The sequence below is a fragment of the Lichenostomus cassidix genome, chromosome 13, assembly GCF_008360975.1.
Source record: "Lichenostomus cassidix isolate B80296 chromosome 13, HeHo_3.0, whole genome shotgun sequence".
NCBI classification, from domain to species: domain Eukaryota; kingdom Metazoa; phylum Chordata; class Aves; order Passeriformes; family Meliphagidae; genus Lichenostomus; species Lichenostomus cassidix.
The window spans coordinates 9,108,693-9,123,813 of NC_139494.1; the positions used below are offsets into that span (position 1 = coordinate 9,108,693).

At 50.1% G+C, this 15,121-nt stretch overlaps 1 protein-coding gene across 4 annotated transcripts in view; it reads left to right on the forward strand.

Moving 5' to 3' along the window:
• The window catches only part of TCF7 (transcription factor 7), a 72,243-nt gene that overhangs the window by 52,699 nt on the left and 4,423 nt on the right, over positions 1-15,121 (forward strand). For 2 of the 4 annotated variants that reach the window (XM_085073539.1, XM_085073540.1), the window contains exons 5-11: positions 478-568; positions 5,137-5,223; positions 6,887-6,997; positions 7,211-7,373; positions 7,577-7,684; positions 10,301-10,349; positions 11,943-12,015. In XM_085073539.1, the coding sequence (XP_084929665.1) occupies positions 478-568; positions 5,137-5,223; positions 6,887-6,997; positions 7,211-7,373; positions 7,577-7,684; positions 10,301-10,349; positions 11,943-12,015 (682 nt within the window). The remainder of the gene's footprint in view (positions 1-477; positions 569-5,136; positions 5,224-6,886; positions 6,998-7,210; positions 7,374-7,576; positions 7,685-10,300; positions 10,350-11,942; positions 12,016-15,121) is intronic. The other 2 variants (XM_085073541.1, XM_085073542.1) reach the window with 2 other exon arrangements.

Here is a 15,121-nt window from a genome sequence, read left to right on the forward strand (position 1 = left end):
TTGCTTAAAATGAAGTTGGAAGTGATGCCTGCTGGAGCATCCCCACTGCCTGCTCATGGGGGGTCCTGTGGTTGACTGATGGAGAGGGAGCACAGGAATGGCTTTGACCATCCATTGAGCACCTCAGTGGGCTCTCTGGAAAGGGCAGATGAATGCCTGGAGCCAACCAAATCCTTGCCAAAGCAAGTTGCTGCTTGGCCTCAGGGTGGCATGGAGCAGGTGTGATGCTTGTACAAAAGAGAGCTGCCTCCTCCACTGCCTTACAAGAGTGTTTGTGATTTTGCAGCAACATGGATGACCCACCACATCCCCGCAGGGACAACCACAGGCAATAAAGGGGAATTACAATATCCTGCCACTTGCAGATAGCTACTTCATGGAGCTGTCCACGAGTGTCCATAGAAGAAGCAGGAATGGTCTGGGTCAGCCAGGGAGTGCAGTGCCAGGTCCAACTCATCTCCTTCTCCCTTCTTCCAGGAGTGCACCGTCCTTCGCAGACCTCAGACATCCCTGGTTTCTACCCCCTGCCCCCCGGTGGAGTCGGCCAGATCACGCCGTCAATGGGATGGTGAGTGAGGAGGGCTCAGCCCCACACAGCCTTGGCCCTGCTGCATGTGCCAGGTGGGGTCAGGACACTGCGGCCACTCCCTGTGACCTTCACGGTGCTTTCCCCCAGCTTCACCCCTCCTGTGTGCTGTGTGAACAGAGAGGGGAATTCAGCCCTGTCTTAGAGGTGGGGAGCAGACCCATGGAGAGGCTGAAGGCTCCATCCTGGCTGAGGCATCCCTGGAGAGGGGTTACAACCTGCCCAATTCAAAACTGCCTCCTGCTTTACATCTGTCTGTGTGGGTTAGAGAACCCAGGGAGAGCTTCCTCCCCACCCCTCCTAATCACAGCAAAAGTCTCTCTTTTTAGTAGGAGTTTTTCTCCCTCGCTGGACTTTTCGGCACAAACAGTGCTTTCTCTGAGTATGCCACCAGCATGGATTGATCCCTTGAGATGCTCCATCTGCCAGGCCATGGTGTTTCTTGGGATCTGACACACAGGGAGAAAGTACACCGTGGCAGAGACCTGCTCAGAAAGCAACCCCAGTACCCACAGCATGGCCACAGCTCAGCCTGCTCAGTGGTAGCCATGTCCCCAGCAGGAATGGAGAAGGAGAGACCATGAGCTGGAGCACTCCCAAAATGTATCCCCTGCATGGGCCTGCCCTGTTGAGCATCCTGCAGAGCAGAGCCTGTTGGGAAACCTGCCTCAGGGACAAAAGTTAAAAATCCACCAGTGTGTTCTCTGTGGTCACTGCCACTGGCTTTTGTCCTCATGACTGTGAGCACACTGAGAGCAGTCTGGCAGGTGCTGCCATGTGGGCATCATCACTACTCGGATTAATTTTTAATCCCCAGTTATGATGTAGGCACATAGCAGAGGCTGACAGGGAGGCTGGTGGCTGCAGGTGGCAATTCAGAGCTGCTGGGACGAGGAGAGAGTGCTGGACAGGTGATCACAGGGGCAGTGGCCAGATCCCCCCAGTGCCGGTGGATAAAACCCTGGCAAAGCTCATCAGAGAGCTCCAGGTACAAGAACCTATTGCAGAGTGGGAAAGGGGAAGCTTCTTAAAGCACAGAGTAAAATGTTAGCTTTTTGCTTTGTTTTGTTTATGAATTTCATGTTCCAGATATTTAAACACAAGGAAACAGAGGCCTTTGATACAGAGTCTGGCTTCAAAGAGATTACATTTTGCCTTCTGTGCTAAATCTGCTACTCTTGGGTGATGATTTAACTCCTCATATGATGTGATTCATCCTCAGGGAAAACAAGGACTGGGGTGACTGTGCTGTAACATGAAAGAAATACGAGCGGAGAGAAAGGAGCCTGTTTGTCAAATGGAAGGTCCACTCCTGGATTAGGATGATGCTGTTCAGACAGCTCTGGGCACATGAAGGGAGAGCAGTCTGGTTTTTTATGGAGTATTTGTGGGGCAGTTGGTGGTGGAGAGAGCTTTCATGGCTGAGAGCTGCTCCAGCATCCGTGGGGTTTGTCATCCTCCTGCAGCCTCATCAAATGCCTTCATTAGTGACTAATAGAGCAGGTATGGTAAAGCAACAAACAACCTGACAAGCAGAGAGCAGCACCTTGAGGCACATGTGTTTAATAGAGCTTTTGCTCATTCTTTTCTGTGCCCAAAATGTACAGAAAGAGCCCCAAACCCACTCATGGAGTGCCCATCCTCAGCTGAGGCTCAGCACACAGCTGTGGGTGAGTGCAGAAGCACTGAAGCCCAGCAGGTTCATGGCAGCATCTCCCCTATGTCAGCAGTGGGCAACAAGGGCTGTGTGCCAGGGATGGATGTGCTGGGGATGGTCATGCCAGGGATGCATCCCAGAGAAGCTGTGGCTGCCCCATCCCTGGAAGTGTTCAAGGCCAGACTGGATGGGGCTTGGAGCAACCTGGGATAGTGCAAGGTGTCCCTGCCCATGGCAGGGGGTTGGAACTGGATGGTCTTTAAGGTCCCTTGCATCCCAAACCATTACAGGATTCCATGGTTGTGCTGGTGCCACCAAGTCAGCTGCCAAGCCAGGGTGGCCACACACGGGAAGCAACTTTTCCTCCATGAACTGGCAGGCAGCAGCTGGGCAGAAACTGGTTTTGTTCTCACTGAGTGCTTCGGGAGGAGGAGCTGCAATCACTCTCTCTGTAATTAGCTGGGATGACAGTCAGATAAAAACCTCCAAGAGTCCAGTCAAGTGAGTTTTACTTATGGGAGCCTGGATGTTAACATTGGCCAGGAACCTGCAAATCGTGTCACCCACCTGTGCCCAGGGCTGAGCATGGCAGTGCCATGGCAGCCCCTCCACCACCATCCCACAGCCCTTTTTCTGAGCCTCCCTCCCATCACCAGGTGATCCTCTGGAAATGGGCTGAGAGAGCTGTGGTTGTCCAGCCTGGAGAATTCTCCAGGGAGAACTTGAAGCCCATTCCCATACCTAAAGGGAGCTTATAAAAAAGAGGGAGAGGGTTTTTTTATATGGGCAGAGAGTGATAGGACAAGAGGGAACAGTTTTGAACTAAAAGAGGAGAGAGTTAGATTAGATGTTAGGAAGAAGTTCTTTACTAACTTTACTAACTTTATTCTTTACTTTATTGGATGTTAGGAAGAAGTTCAGGGTGGTAAGGTGCTGGCACGGGTTGCCCAGAGAAGTTGCAGCTGCCCCATCCCTGTAGGTGTTCATGGTCAGGTTGGATGGGGCTTGGAGCAACCTGGGCTCATGGAAGTTGTCCCTGCCCATGGCAGGAGCTTGGAATGAGTTGAACTTCAATGTTCCTTCCAGCCCAAACCAGTCTGTAATTCCATGATCTGGGCTGTAATCGTGCATTCCCAGCCATCAGGGACTGATTTTGCAGTTGCTTTGATTTGCGTGCGAGAGGGACTTTGGATGAGGCTGCGAGTACCTGACTCCATTGCTATCCCAATATCCCAGCCTCTGGAGTAACACAGGTCGCTTCTGGATTAGCTCCGAGTGTTTTCTCGGCCCTGGGGCAGCCGCCTCTGACTTCAAAGGTTGTTTCGGTTTCCCGGTGCGCGGCAGCACTTGGCTGTTTGTTGGTGTGTTTATACCCACCGACATCTGAGGGGTGGGAGAGGACTTCTGCCTGCCAGGGTGTAAACAGCCCCGGCTGCCTTTCCTACAGACAGATCCCACAGATTTCGGTCAAGCCGAGACACAGCCGCGGGAATGGGAGCCTCCTTCCTGCCCAGCTCAGCTCAGCTCAGGGGCCAGACTGCTACCCTGCTGTCACTATTCTTCTTCGGGACAGGAACTTGTCCTTAGCCCTGAAAGATCCCAGGCATCCAGGAGCTTGGTCCTTTGCAGTGCACCACACTTAATGATAATGGACTTTGGTGGATATTTTGGTCATCAGAGCTGACAGTAGATGGTCCTGGTTTTAGGCACAGCTCTGTGCAGCCTGGCCAGAGGACCATAAGGACCAGCACAGGTGTAAGCACCTCACTGTGCCCCATCCCTGGGAATGTCCCAAGGCCAGACTGCTTGGAGCAACCTGGTCGAGTGTAAGGTGTCCCTGCTCATGGCTGGGGGGGTTGGAATGAGATGAGCTTCAAGATCCCTTACAACATAAACCATTCTGTGATTCTATGATCTCAGTTTCCATGTGCAGTTTTAGGCTAGAAGCATCTTTTGGCAGGTTTGCAGAACAAGCCAAGGTATTTTTGAGCTATTTCCATATGAAAATGTGGGGGTTCCCTTGCTGGGAACAACAAGGAACTTCCTGCATAGTTATTTTACTATCTCAAAAATAATTTCCCGCCCCAGGTCTGGTACATGCCTGGTCCCCAGTATGAAACAACTTTCAAAAGGAACACAGGACTGAGCTTTTGGCTTGTTTAAAACTGATGGGCGTCCTTAAAAAGCTGTGCTGGGGAAATCAGAGCATTCCTGAAGCACAAGGGCAGGGTAGGTACTTTCTCTCCAGATTCCAGGAGTCTCCTGTGCTTGGGACCTCACAGAGTCACAGAGTAGATAAAGTTGGAAGGGATTACAATGGGTCATCTGGTCCAACCTCCCTGCACAAGCAGGGTCATCCCAGAGAACGTGTCACAGGATTGTGTCCAGACAATCCTGGGATATCTCCAGTGAGGGAGTCTCCACATCCTCTCTGGGCAACCTGTTCCAGTGCTTGGTCTCTGCACAGGAAGGAAGTTTTCCTCATATTCATCTTCCTACTGCAGCTTCTCATGCACCACACAGAGACTCTGAGTAGGCCTTAGGTTTTTTGGTCACACTGAGCTCTTATAAACAACTTCTTCTGTGCAATTGCAACATCTCCTGATTTTTCAGCCCACCTCTGCATTTTGCATTGTTACCAGGCAAACTCAAAGCTGCAGCATTACCCAGTACCAGGGGCAGAAGGGGGTTAGAATTGGATTCCAACCTTTGTAGGAAGGCCCAGATTCTCTAAAAATAGTGTCCAAATCCCGCACTGCCCCTCAAGCCCAGGGGACACCAAGTGTCCCCCCAAGCAGGGGCATCAGTGCTCTGAGTCCCCTTAGCAAAGGGTATCTTTAGGAAATACCACGTAGCTGTGGATGCTTTATAGCCTCTTTCTTCCTGATCCCAGGCAGAGCCAGTCTGTCTATCCGCTCCCGTCATGTGGATTTAGACAGCCGTATTCGTCAGCGCTTTCTGCTGGGGCTTCTTTCTCCAGGTGAGTATGAGCTGTGTGACACAGGGCAGCAGCTCAGCTGGTCTCGCAGCTTGCAGTTTGTGCAGTAGGAGCTTGCAGCAGACCACAGCCACCCAGGGACAGCCATGCACCCTCCCCAGGGCAGCCGTGGGAAGGGAAGGCGTTTCTAGGCAGTGTCTGTCCAAAGGGTGCTCAGGGGAATGTTGAGGATGAAGGATGCACAATGGTTGGGTTTTAATCAGCAGAACTTTAAAGAGAGTCAGAAACTCCAGCCTTCAGCTCAGCATTGGGAAAATGGGATGGAATCTGTTGCTCAGGACTTTGCTCCATGTCACTAACCCTAGTCCTGAATGTGTCCCTGCTGCCACCACCGCTTTGCTCTGCAGAGATGGATCTGGTTGACTTGGTCTCAGCTCTAAAAGCAGGACAGGAGTGGGCACTGATTTGCTGCCATCCCATCAGCACAAGTCAGTTCTGTGAGACACAAATGCAGCTTCTGCCTTTGGGTGAGCAAAATGCATCCCCTGTGGATGGGAATTACAGAGCACAGCCCTTCCAGGAGTGCTGCTAGGAAAAGCCCCTGTGGCTCTGTAGGGATGCCAGGGCTCATACAGCAGCTTTCGCTTCTGCTTCGTGTTGTCCTGAAGAGCTGTTAGTGGAGATTTCCCACAGGAAAGTCATGCAAACCCTTGCTCATGCAAGCCTTAGCCATGCAGAAACCTGGATCCGTGCAGCCCTCGAACCGTGCAACCCTTGGTCATGCTTCCCTTGATCCATGGAGCCCCTTAGCCCTACAGAAGAGAGGAGGGAGTGCTGCCAGCCCTCCTTGCTCGTAAGACATCACCCTTGCACAGCCTCCAAAGTGAAGCCAAGAGGAGCTAACGGTTCCCTGTGGAGCCCCAGCAGCCTCCCTGAGCTCCTGCCTGCAGGATTTTGGGGTGGATTTTGCAGCGCTGCTGCAGCTGAGAAAGTACACCTGGTCAGATAAGGATCAGACTGTGCTGGTGGATTAAATTAAACAGCTTTTCTTTTCGTGCCAGCATATCTAATGAACAGTTCATCTCCCATGGGCAATTCTGCCATCTCAAGCTGCAGTCATAAAGTGGCAAGCTTGGCAAAGCTGACTCCGCTGGCTTTATCCTCCAAAACTCTGGAGAGAGCTAATGAAGCCTGAGAGCTAATGAGACCTCTCGTGATCTCAGCCCGTGTTGTGGAGAGCATTGCTTAGGCAAGGTGCACCTCCTAGAGTTGCATTCGGGTTCATGTTCAGACTTAGTCTATTTCTGTTAAAAGAAAGGTGCAGGGTGGTCCTAATCTCTCCCATCCAAAGCCCAGGTTGAGTTTGTTGTTCCTTTCCGCAGTGCTAATGAGATACTGCAACAACAGAGATCCGAGTAGCTGAAACTGCTGGGTGAAAGCACCCTTGATCTCAGCCAGGCTGGCTCTGCTGCAGGCAGGTTCCCTCACCGTGGCACCAGATCCTTTCCATCCATGTGCCCATGGCTAGACCAGCCATGCCAGGAGGGTGATGTGGCACCCAGCCTGGCAGCACCAGCATGCTTTCCATGTCCTCTGCTTTCCGTCTGCTTCCGCCACGTCAGAGCTCACTCCGAGGCACCTGGTGCCTGCAGCACCCCAGCACAGCACAGCCCTCCCGGCACGGCTCACCCGCTCTCTGTTGCAGGTTCACTCACCCGCTGATGCTGGGCTCTGGCATGCACACCACCGGCATCCCGCACCCTGCCATCGTGCCCCACTCCGGCAAGCAAGAGATGGAGCACTACGACCGAAACATGTGAGTGGGGAGTGCTGGTTTGGCAGCATCAGCACCTCAACACCCCTGTCATTTATCACTCTTCATGCTTGTGTGGGGGGACGTGGATGAACACTGAGCTCTGATCTGAGGAGCACATCTCGCCCCCCCCATGCGCTCGTGCTGTTGGGTTGTTTTGGAGTTGAGTCTTCTGGTGGCTCTGATGCTGACAGCTCCTCCTTTTGTCCCACCAAGGAAACCTCAACCAGAACCAAAGAGAGAGAAGGAAGCCAAGAAGCCCACTATTAAGAAGCCCCTGAACGCTTTCATGTTGTATATGAAAGAAATGCGGGCGAAAGTCATCGCCGAGTGCACCCTGAAAGAGAGCGCCGCCATCAACCAGATCTTGGGAAGGAGGGTAAGAGCTCACAGGGCCCAGTGTCATCACCTCGTGCTACATCCCTGTCCCTTGCAGCTGCTCTTAAGCACACAATGAGCATCTGCTTCAAATCTGGGTGCTCTTATCCCATAAACACAGGGGGCCCTGGAGCTGGGTGGCCATGGTGGGCTGGGCTGGGAGGGGACAGCGGGGCCATGCCTCATTGCTGTTTGTCCTTGCAGTGGCACGCGCTGTCCCGGGAGGAGCAAGCCAAGTACTACGAACTGGCTCGCAAGGAACGGCAGCTCCACATGCAGCTCTACCCCGGCTGGTCTGCCAGAGACAACTACGTGAGTGCCACCGTGCTCAGACCCCCACCCTGTGCCATGGCCCAGAGTGACTTGAGGGGCTAGCAGCTGGTGTTTACCAAACAGCTGGCCCTGGCAGCGCCATTCCTGACAGCACAAGAGCCACAGAAATTCACATTTCAGCAGTATTTTGAACACCCTCTTGGCTTATTGCCTGTCTAAAGGATGAATGATATAGCCCCCAGCAACCACATGCATTTATTTGCTTATTGTCCAAGCAAATACAAGTAGAAAGGACAAGAAGCTTTCAAATGCTGTGGATGATCTTTGGAAATATAATTTTATGGAAGCAAACTGCTTTGTGCATCTTGGACAGAAGCTGAGGTATCTGTGAGGGTGCTGAGGTCCTGGCACAGGTTGCCCACAGAAGCTGTGGCTGCTCCATCCCTGGAAGTGTTCAAGGCAGGCTCGATGGGGCTTGGAGCAGCCTGGGGTAATGCAAGGTGTCTGCCCATGGCAGGGAATTGGAACAGGATGTCTTTAAGGTCCCTTTCAACCCAAATCATTCTATGATTCTGTGATTAAAATAGTGGCTTTTTTTCTAGGGGGTCTTTCCTTGTGATTTTCATGACTGTTTTGATGTTACATGCCTAATGAGCTCATTAGAGAACTGAAGCAAAGTACACATTAGTCTTCAGATGTCTGTCCATCCACTCATGGACTGTCCCTTTTATCTAAAGCTCCATCATTTCCCTCACAGATATTTTCTCTCCCCTGGGAGCTGCACAGTGAGTGCAAATCCATCCCACACTGACTCCAGCCCTCCTTCCAGAATCACCAAACTCCACCACAGGCAAGAAAACACCTGTAAACAGACCCAAACCACCCCAAACTCCCCCCCAAAACAGGGGGCAAAGGTGATACAGAAAACGCAGAGGTGATGGGAAGCCCCCAGCCCACATTTTGATTGGCGCACATCTGGAGAGCATTAACATCTGGAGGGCAGCAGCATTGCTGAGAGCATGGCACCTCCAAGCACATCCTCCATGGAAATCCCAGTCCTGTCTCATCATTCATCTGGTTGCTGGAGAACCAAGGGCTGGTTCCTTGCTCCAGAAGATGGATGATGAGCTCCAAATGTGCATATTGATGCTCCCAGCACTGTAAACCAGCTGGTTTGGGTGTCGTGGTTGTTGGAAGAGATGCTTTCCTCTCCAGAGTTGAGCAGGGATGAGGTGGAGGAGGAGAAGGAGGAGGAATGTAGGTCACTTCTGCAGCACGTGATGCGGATATCAGGCAGGAAAGACAGTTGCTCCCCCACTGAAGAAAAAGCTTACCGCAGCTCAGAGCTTTCCACCTTCACTCAAACCACAAGAAGTCATATAAGGAGTCACAGGTCAAAGGCAGCCCTGGGAGTTGCCTGCTCCACGCAGCCAGATTTGCTCCTGCGCCACTGTGCCCTCATTAATCAGCTCATCAGGGGATGAGGGGAGGTGCTGCATCTTGTGAATCAAAGAGGCAGTTTGGGGATAGGACTTTTTTAATTTTTATTTGTGAAAGAAGAATGAGAGATGAGTCCAGAATTGCAAAAGCGCTGAAACAGATCAGTATTGTTTAAAAATAGATTTCTGGGGATTTCCTAAACTTTCCTTCCCATTTGAAATCAGGGAATATCAAGGACCAATTTCTGTTTGGGTGTAAGACACCATATTAAAGCACATTTTGGAAATAGGGAAGGTTCTAAAATGGACCAAGAGCTTTTTAAAAACATACGGAGGAGGAATAAGAATGGGAAAGGATTATCAGATGTTGACCATACTCTCTCCATTGCGTGCAGCAAATCTTGTTTAATTCTATTAATCTTATTTAAATTATTAATTAAATTACTGATTTATTAATTAAAGCAATAATGGGTGGGATCCCAAGGTGAGATGCATCAGAGTGGGCTGAGGAGTTCTGGCAGCAGTTGTCAGAGGTGCTGAGCAACACAGGCACAGGCACTGGAATTGCTACAGCTAGTTTACATCCACTAATATTGTCTCTCACACCTTCTGACCCAGTCTGCAGCATAAATCCAGGACTTAGCTGCACTTGCAGCATGGTCCTGGACTCAGAAACCAGAGCATGGAGCAGTGTGTTGGGAAGAAGGTGGAGCATATGTGGGGTCTGGAGTGGGGACACAGCCACCATTGCCTCTTGAGCTTATTGCAGTTTCTAAATATGCACAGATCTCCTGCAAAGTGCTGAACCAAAATGCCTGTGGTGCCTGATCCAGGGGTACTGGAAATGAGGGGTAATCCCTGAAAAAAGCACAAGCCCAGAGTGAGTTTGTGCTGTGCAGAAGCCATAGTAAGTGCACAAAAACACATCTGTGTTTTGCTTTGAGAGTTCCTCCTGGGCTTCTTCTTAGGAGCTTTGGAGAGGGAAGAGGGGAAAGGAAGGGGATACCCTCATAGATAAACCTGAGTAGTCCCTTTGCAGCCTTTTCCAGTTCATCTCCACCTGGAATGGGCTGAGCCAGCAGCACTGTGGCTCTTACAGGATCTGCTCACCTGGGGGGCAGCAGCCATCCCCAGCACCCAGTTCAGCCCCAAAAACCCTGCACAGCACCCTTGGTTTTCTGTAGCATAGGTAACAGCCTTTCCTTTGACTTCCTAGGGGAAAAAGAAGAGACGAACACGGGAAAAGCAGCAAGATTCCAACTCAGGTAAGTGTGTGCAGTGTGGCAGCTGTCCCTGCCTTCCTGCTCAGAGGGGAGAATATGGAGCCATTGTTCTGGTTTACCATGTTTTCTTTTTCTTTTATTCTCCTGAGTTTAACTAGAGAAATACACATCCATTATTTTTCTAAGACATGGTAAACTAACCTTTCTGTGAGTTTTTAATAGACATGTTTGATTTAGAACACGGGTAGTATGTGAAAACTGAAAAGATTCGATTTTGGCAAGTGTATAATAACTTCATATGAAAACCATCACTAAACTTATTTATTGAAAACATCCAGGGTGAATGTCCCCATCAGACCTACAGATGTTATTAACTAAAGAAAACTCCTCTCAAATACATCAGTATTGTATGTGGGATGAAATGCCGTGGCAGGATTGAAGATCACTCATGGGACTACCCCAAGTTTGTTGGTTGTCATTTCAAAGTAATCTAGAGTTGAAGCAAAGTCATACTGAAGTAGCAGCTGCCTCCCTGTACCACTCTGCTGATTAGAAAAGGTCCTTTTGACAGATTTCAGCTGGTCACAGAAACATTCCCATAATCCAAGGCTATTCTTGTGCTGATTTCTGAATTAATTCTGCCATATCAGGAATAAATATTATCTGTACCGATAAATATTCATTATAAAGGGAACCATTATCAAGAGATGTGTCCCACTAATACCTTCAGTTTAATTAAAACTGCTGATCTCATTCAGTGCCTAGTCTGCTAAGGGGAATATAAACCTTTAGGCTTTTATGTAGAGTGCATTATATATTTTTATATATCTGTATGTATGTCTTGTCTGATTTTGTGTAATACAAAAATTATAATTTCACCTGTTATGGATTGAAAACCAGCTGCTGGTTGTACACAACAGGAGACATTGATGGTGGTTGAAGAAGGAAGCTAAACCCAGCACAGAAATGTGCTGTTTAAATCTCATTTACAACACTAGAGAAAAACATGATGTGCCTGAAAGCAAACAGGGCTTCACCCTAATGAGTTCCGTAATTATACAGTAGAACAGCAACGTTTTAGGGAAGGCCATGGAGAACAGCTTTTCCATTAGAACTGGAAGGGATATGATGGGGAGCAGAGTGGAATACCCTGAGCCTGCCTAGGTCTCCTTGGTGCTAACTCTGCTTTCAGCCTGCTTCTGCAATGTTTCCTTCTCTTTTCTCCGTGCACAGTCTGAGGTCACTGGCAGCCCCAAGTAGTCGCTGCTGGAAAGGCAGGGAGCAGGTAAGGATGCAGACACAGGAGTCAGGCATCACCTCTGGGAATTGGCAGCTTTTCCAGACTTAAAAAATTTGAAGAGCTGTGAATTTCCCCATAATTGCCCACGTTTCTCAAAGCTGTTTCCCAAACCACCTCCTCCAGCTGCCAGCAGTGATCACTGATATTTACCTAACGATCACTTTTTTCCAGGTGGTGCCAGCACCTTTCTGCAGCAGGAAAAAAAATGGGATTGTAGTCTGTTAGTCGTGTGTTAAAGTGGCTAAAATGATGTTGCCTCTTTTCTTCCTCGTGCTCCTCCTCCTCTTTGTGCCTCTGCCTTGCCCATTCTCCGCCGCGCATGCTTCTGTGTTCAGATCCTGCCTCTCCTAAGAAATGCAGAGCTCGCTTTGGCCTCAACCAACAAACGGACTGGTGCGGCCCGTGCAGGTGTGTATCGGCATCTCCTCGCTGCTGGGTGTTCCTGGGACAGTGGGGGCAGCTCCAAGCATCCTCGGGAGCTGACTGAGCTGCAAGGGACAAGTTGCAAGGCTGTGCTCTGGGTTTCTCATCCCTCCCGGGGCAGTGTTGGTTTAGTGCTGTACATATTCCTCAGCTGATGGACTTCCCTGGTCTTAAAAGCTTATTTCCAGGATGGAGACCTCTGTGACCCTGACATGAGGCTTTTTTTCCTCCCATTAGTGATTTCCAATCACATTAGTGGCACCCTAGGGCCAGCAGTGAGGATTTAATGGATTTCTTTTTCCTATATACACTGGGCCAGCCATGTGTTTCAAGATCCATCTCTTCCTGAGCCTTAAATTTTTCAGTACCCACCATGGGTGGGGTGGGACAGCCTCCAGCAGCAAAACAGTGCAGTGCTGTGCCCTTCAGGCTTCCAGGGATGAATGTGACCAGGCAATAGTAAAGCTCCATGCAGCAGCCAAGTGCTGCCTGGCTCAGGGGGGCTGCAAAGGCAGCCAGGCAGAAAAAGCTCCTGGGAGCTTCTGGATCTGGGCACTGGAGCACAGAGAGGCTCCAGCTTGGACAGAGGTCTGCAATTTGCAGTTTTACATCAATGCATTGAGGAAAAAGGTGAAAGTAAGGTATTGCTTGGTGTGCTCACTTCAGCTTGAAGTAACATTTAGGCTACCCAAATCTGGCCCACACCTTGCTGCACCCTGAGCTCCAGTCCTTGTGGCTGAAACCCACGTGAGCTCCCCTCCTGCACCTCAGTGTGCCACAAGAACAGAGCTCCCTGTTCACCTTTTATTCCCTGGGTAGTGTCACAAAAAACATTTTTTAATTGATTGAGAGTCTGGGCAGAGCTCCCTTAGTGTCTCATTAATACTTGAGTGTTCAAAGGGAGCTGCTGGAGCCCCCCGTGCCCCTGCAGCCGTGCCGCCAGGCTGAGTGCCCCGTTCTTCCACGGGCACTTCTCCACCTTCCCTCTGCCTCCATTCCAGCTCTGAACTCAGCTTCTCCTCTGCACGGCTTCCCGATTAACACAGGCTGCTGGAGTGCTCGGACACGTTGGCATGCTCCTCTGTGTACTCTGTGTAACCGAGCCCTGCTCAGCCAGAGCTGCTCCGCAATTCCCCTACTAACGCTGCTGCCACTCAGGGGCTCCTGTCCTATGTGCTCTGCTCACCTGCGGAGAACAACTTCCCCAAGAGGATTTCCACTCCATAGGAGAGGTTAACTGGTTAAGACTAGATGCTCTTGCTCCAGAGCTTTCACTCTCCTCCCCCATACCCTGGACAAACACTCCAGGGTGCTGTAGTTCCCAAAAGGAGAGGTATAAGTTCCTAAAGAGAGGGGGATAAACCCCTTTACCGTGTAACACCCACCTCAGTATAACCCATGGACTGAGCAATTATAACCAGTCTGTAGTATCACATCTTCTTTTTTTCCGCCTGTTATTTTAAATCGAATGAATCAATGGACATATTCCTGTAATCTTAAACAGGTCATTGCAACTTTGTCCTGCAGCTGCTCCCAAGATGTCTGTGGGAAACACAGCTCCTCCTCAGGCTTGTCTCTGGGGAATTACTACCCATGGAAAATACCCTCCGAGTTAAATACTCGGTTCAGCTGAGCTGTCGTGTTTCCTATCGCATTAATTGGGTCACCACGGCTAACGATGGCACTGACAGCAGTAATAGCACTACTGCTCTTGTTCACATCCAGTGCAAGTCATGTTTAATACTGGACTAGTTAATACACATTCTCACACTGTCTGGTTTTTCATTAGGAAGATCAAAGAAAGGTGTGTGCCCGCATTAGTGAGTTCTCCATTTGATCTGTTTTCCTCAAATGAGACAGCCGAGGCAGGGAGCCGAGTGGGAGATGCTCTTTTACCTGTTTTAGCTGTAAAGTCTCCAGCAGAGGAATTGTCCCCTCACTACTATTAAGGTGACATCTTGAGAGCTCTTTTGTTTGAGGATCTATATTAAGGTGCTCAAAGACCCAAAGCAGGTGACATGAGGGATCTGTCACATGGAGAGAAGGAAAACCAGCTCAACAAAGAGTGTATGAAGACAAGATAGTGTGAGGGACTGACTGGACAGCCAGGGGTAGTTAAAACAATCTGGGTGTAGCAGGTGACACCTGGCACTCGGGATAAATACTGAACAGAATTGTCACAGGATGTGAAGGAATCATACCCAAACCCAGCTCCAGCAAGAATTATGTGTGACTTGTATTTTTGAGACCCCCAAATCATAACATCCAAACAAGTGGGGAACCTGAGTGTTTCTTCCAGAAGGGATGAAGGGAGGCTGGTCACTGCTCTCAGGTCCTGCTGCCTTCAGGACCTTCCCAGTCCTAGCAGACTTCTGTAGAAGCACAGGGCTGGGGGAGGAGAGCTGCTCTCAGTGGGTACTGTCGTGTAAAAACCCCTTTGGGTCAGTAAAGCCATCCCCAGCTGATGAGCTCTGTCACACTCCCATCAATGGGAGTGTGGCACTGAGTCTGTCACCATTGCAGGGCCATTCAGATCCTTCTGCCAAATCTTTCTCCCCAGTGTCTGTCCACATTGCATTTTGTATCTGTGCTCCACTTCCCAAGGGAGAGGTCACATCTCAAGGGGAGGTCACAGCAAACATTTCCTACCCAGGAATCCCACAGGCTGAAGTGTGACTGGTAGCTCTGTCAGGACTGATTTCCCTTAGTGAGCAGGTTAAGGTGATCTGCCCTCCAACAAGCCCAAGTCCTCTGAAGGCCTCAGGAGTGCTCCAGCTTTCAAAGCAGGACTTCAGACAGCCTCAGACCATCTCGCTCCAGCCAGTCCCAGGCCATTTCCTTCCCTCTTCCTGAATCGCTGCTGAGCACTTTCTGTGCAGCTGCATCACTGAGTTGCCCTTGGAGGTGGTAATGAATGGGAAATATATTAAGATGCAGAGATAATTCGAGCACAAAAGAAGATCTGAGTGCTAAGGCCAGGCTGCATGGGGCTTGGAGCAGCCTGGTCTAGTGGGAGATGTCCGTGCCCATGACAGGGGGGTTGAAATGGGATGAGCTTTAAGGTCCCTTCCAACCCAAATCAGTCTGTGAT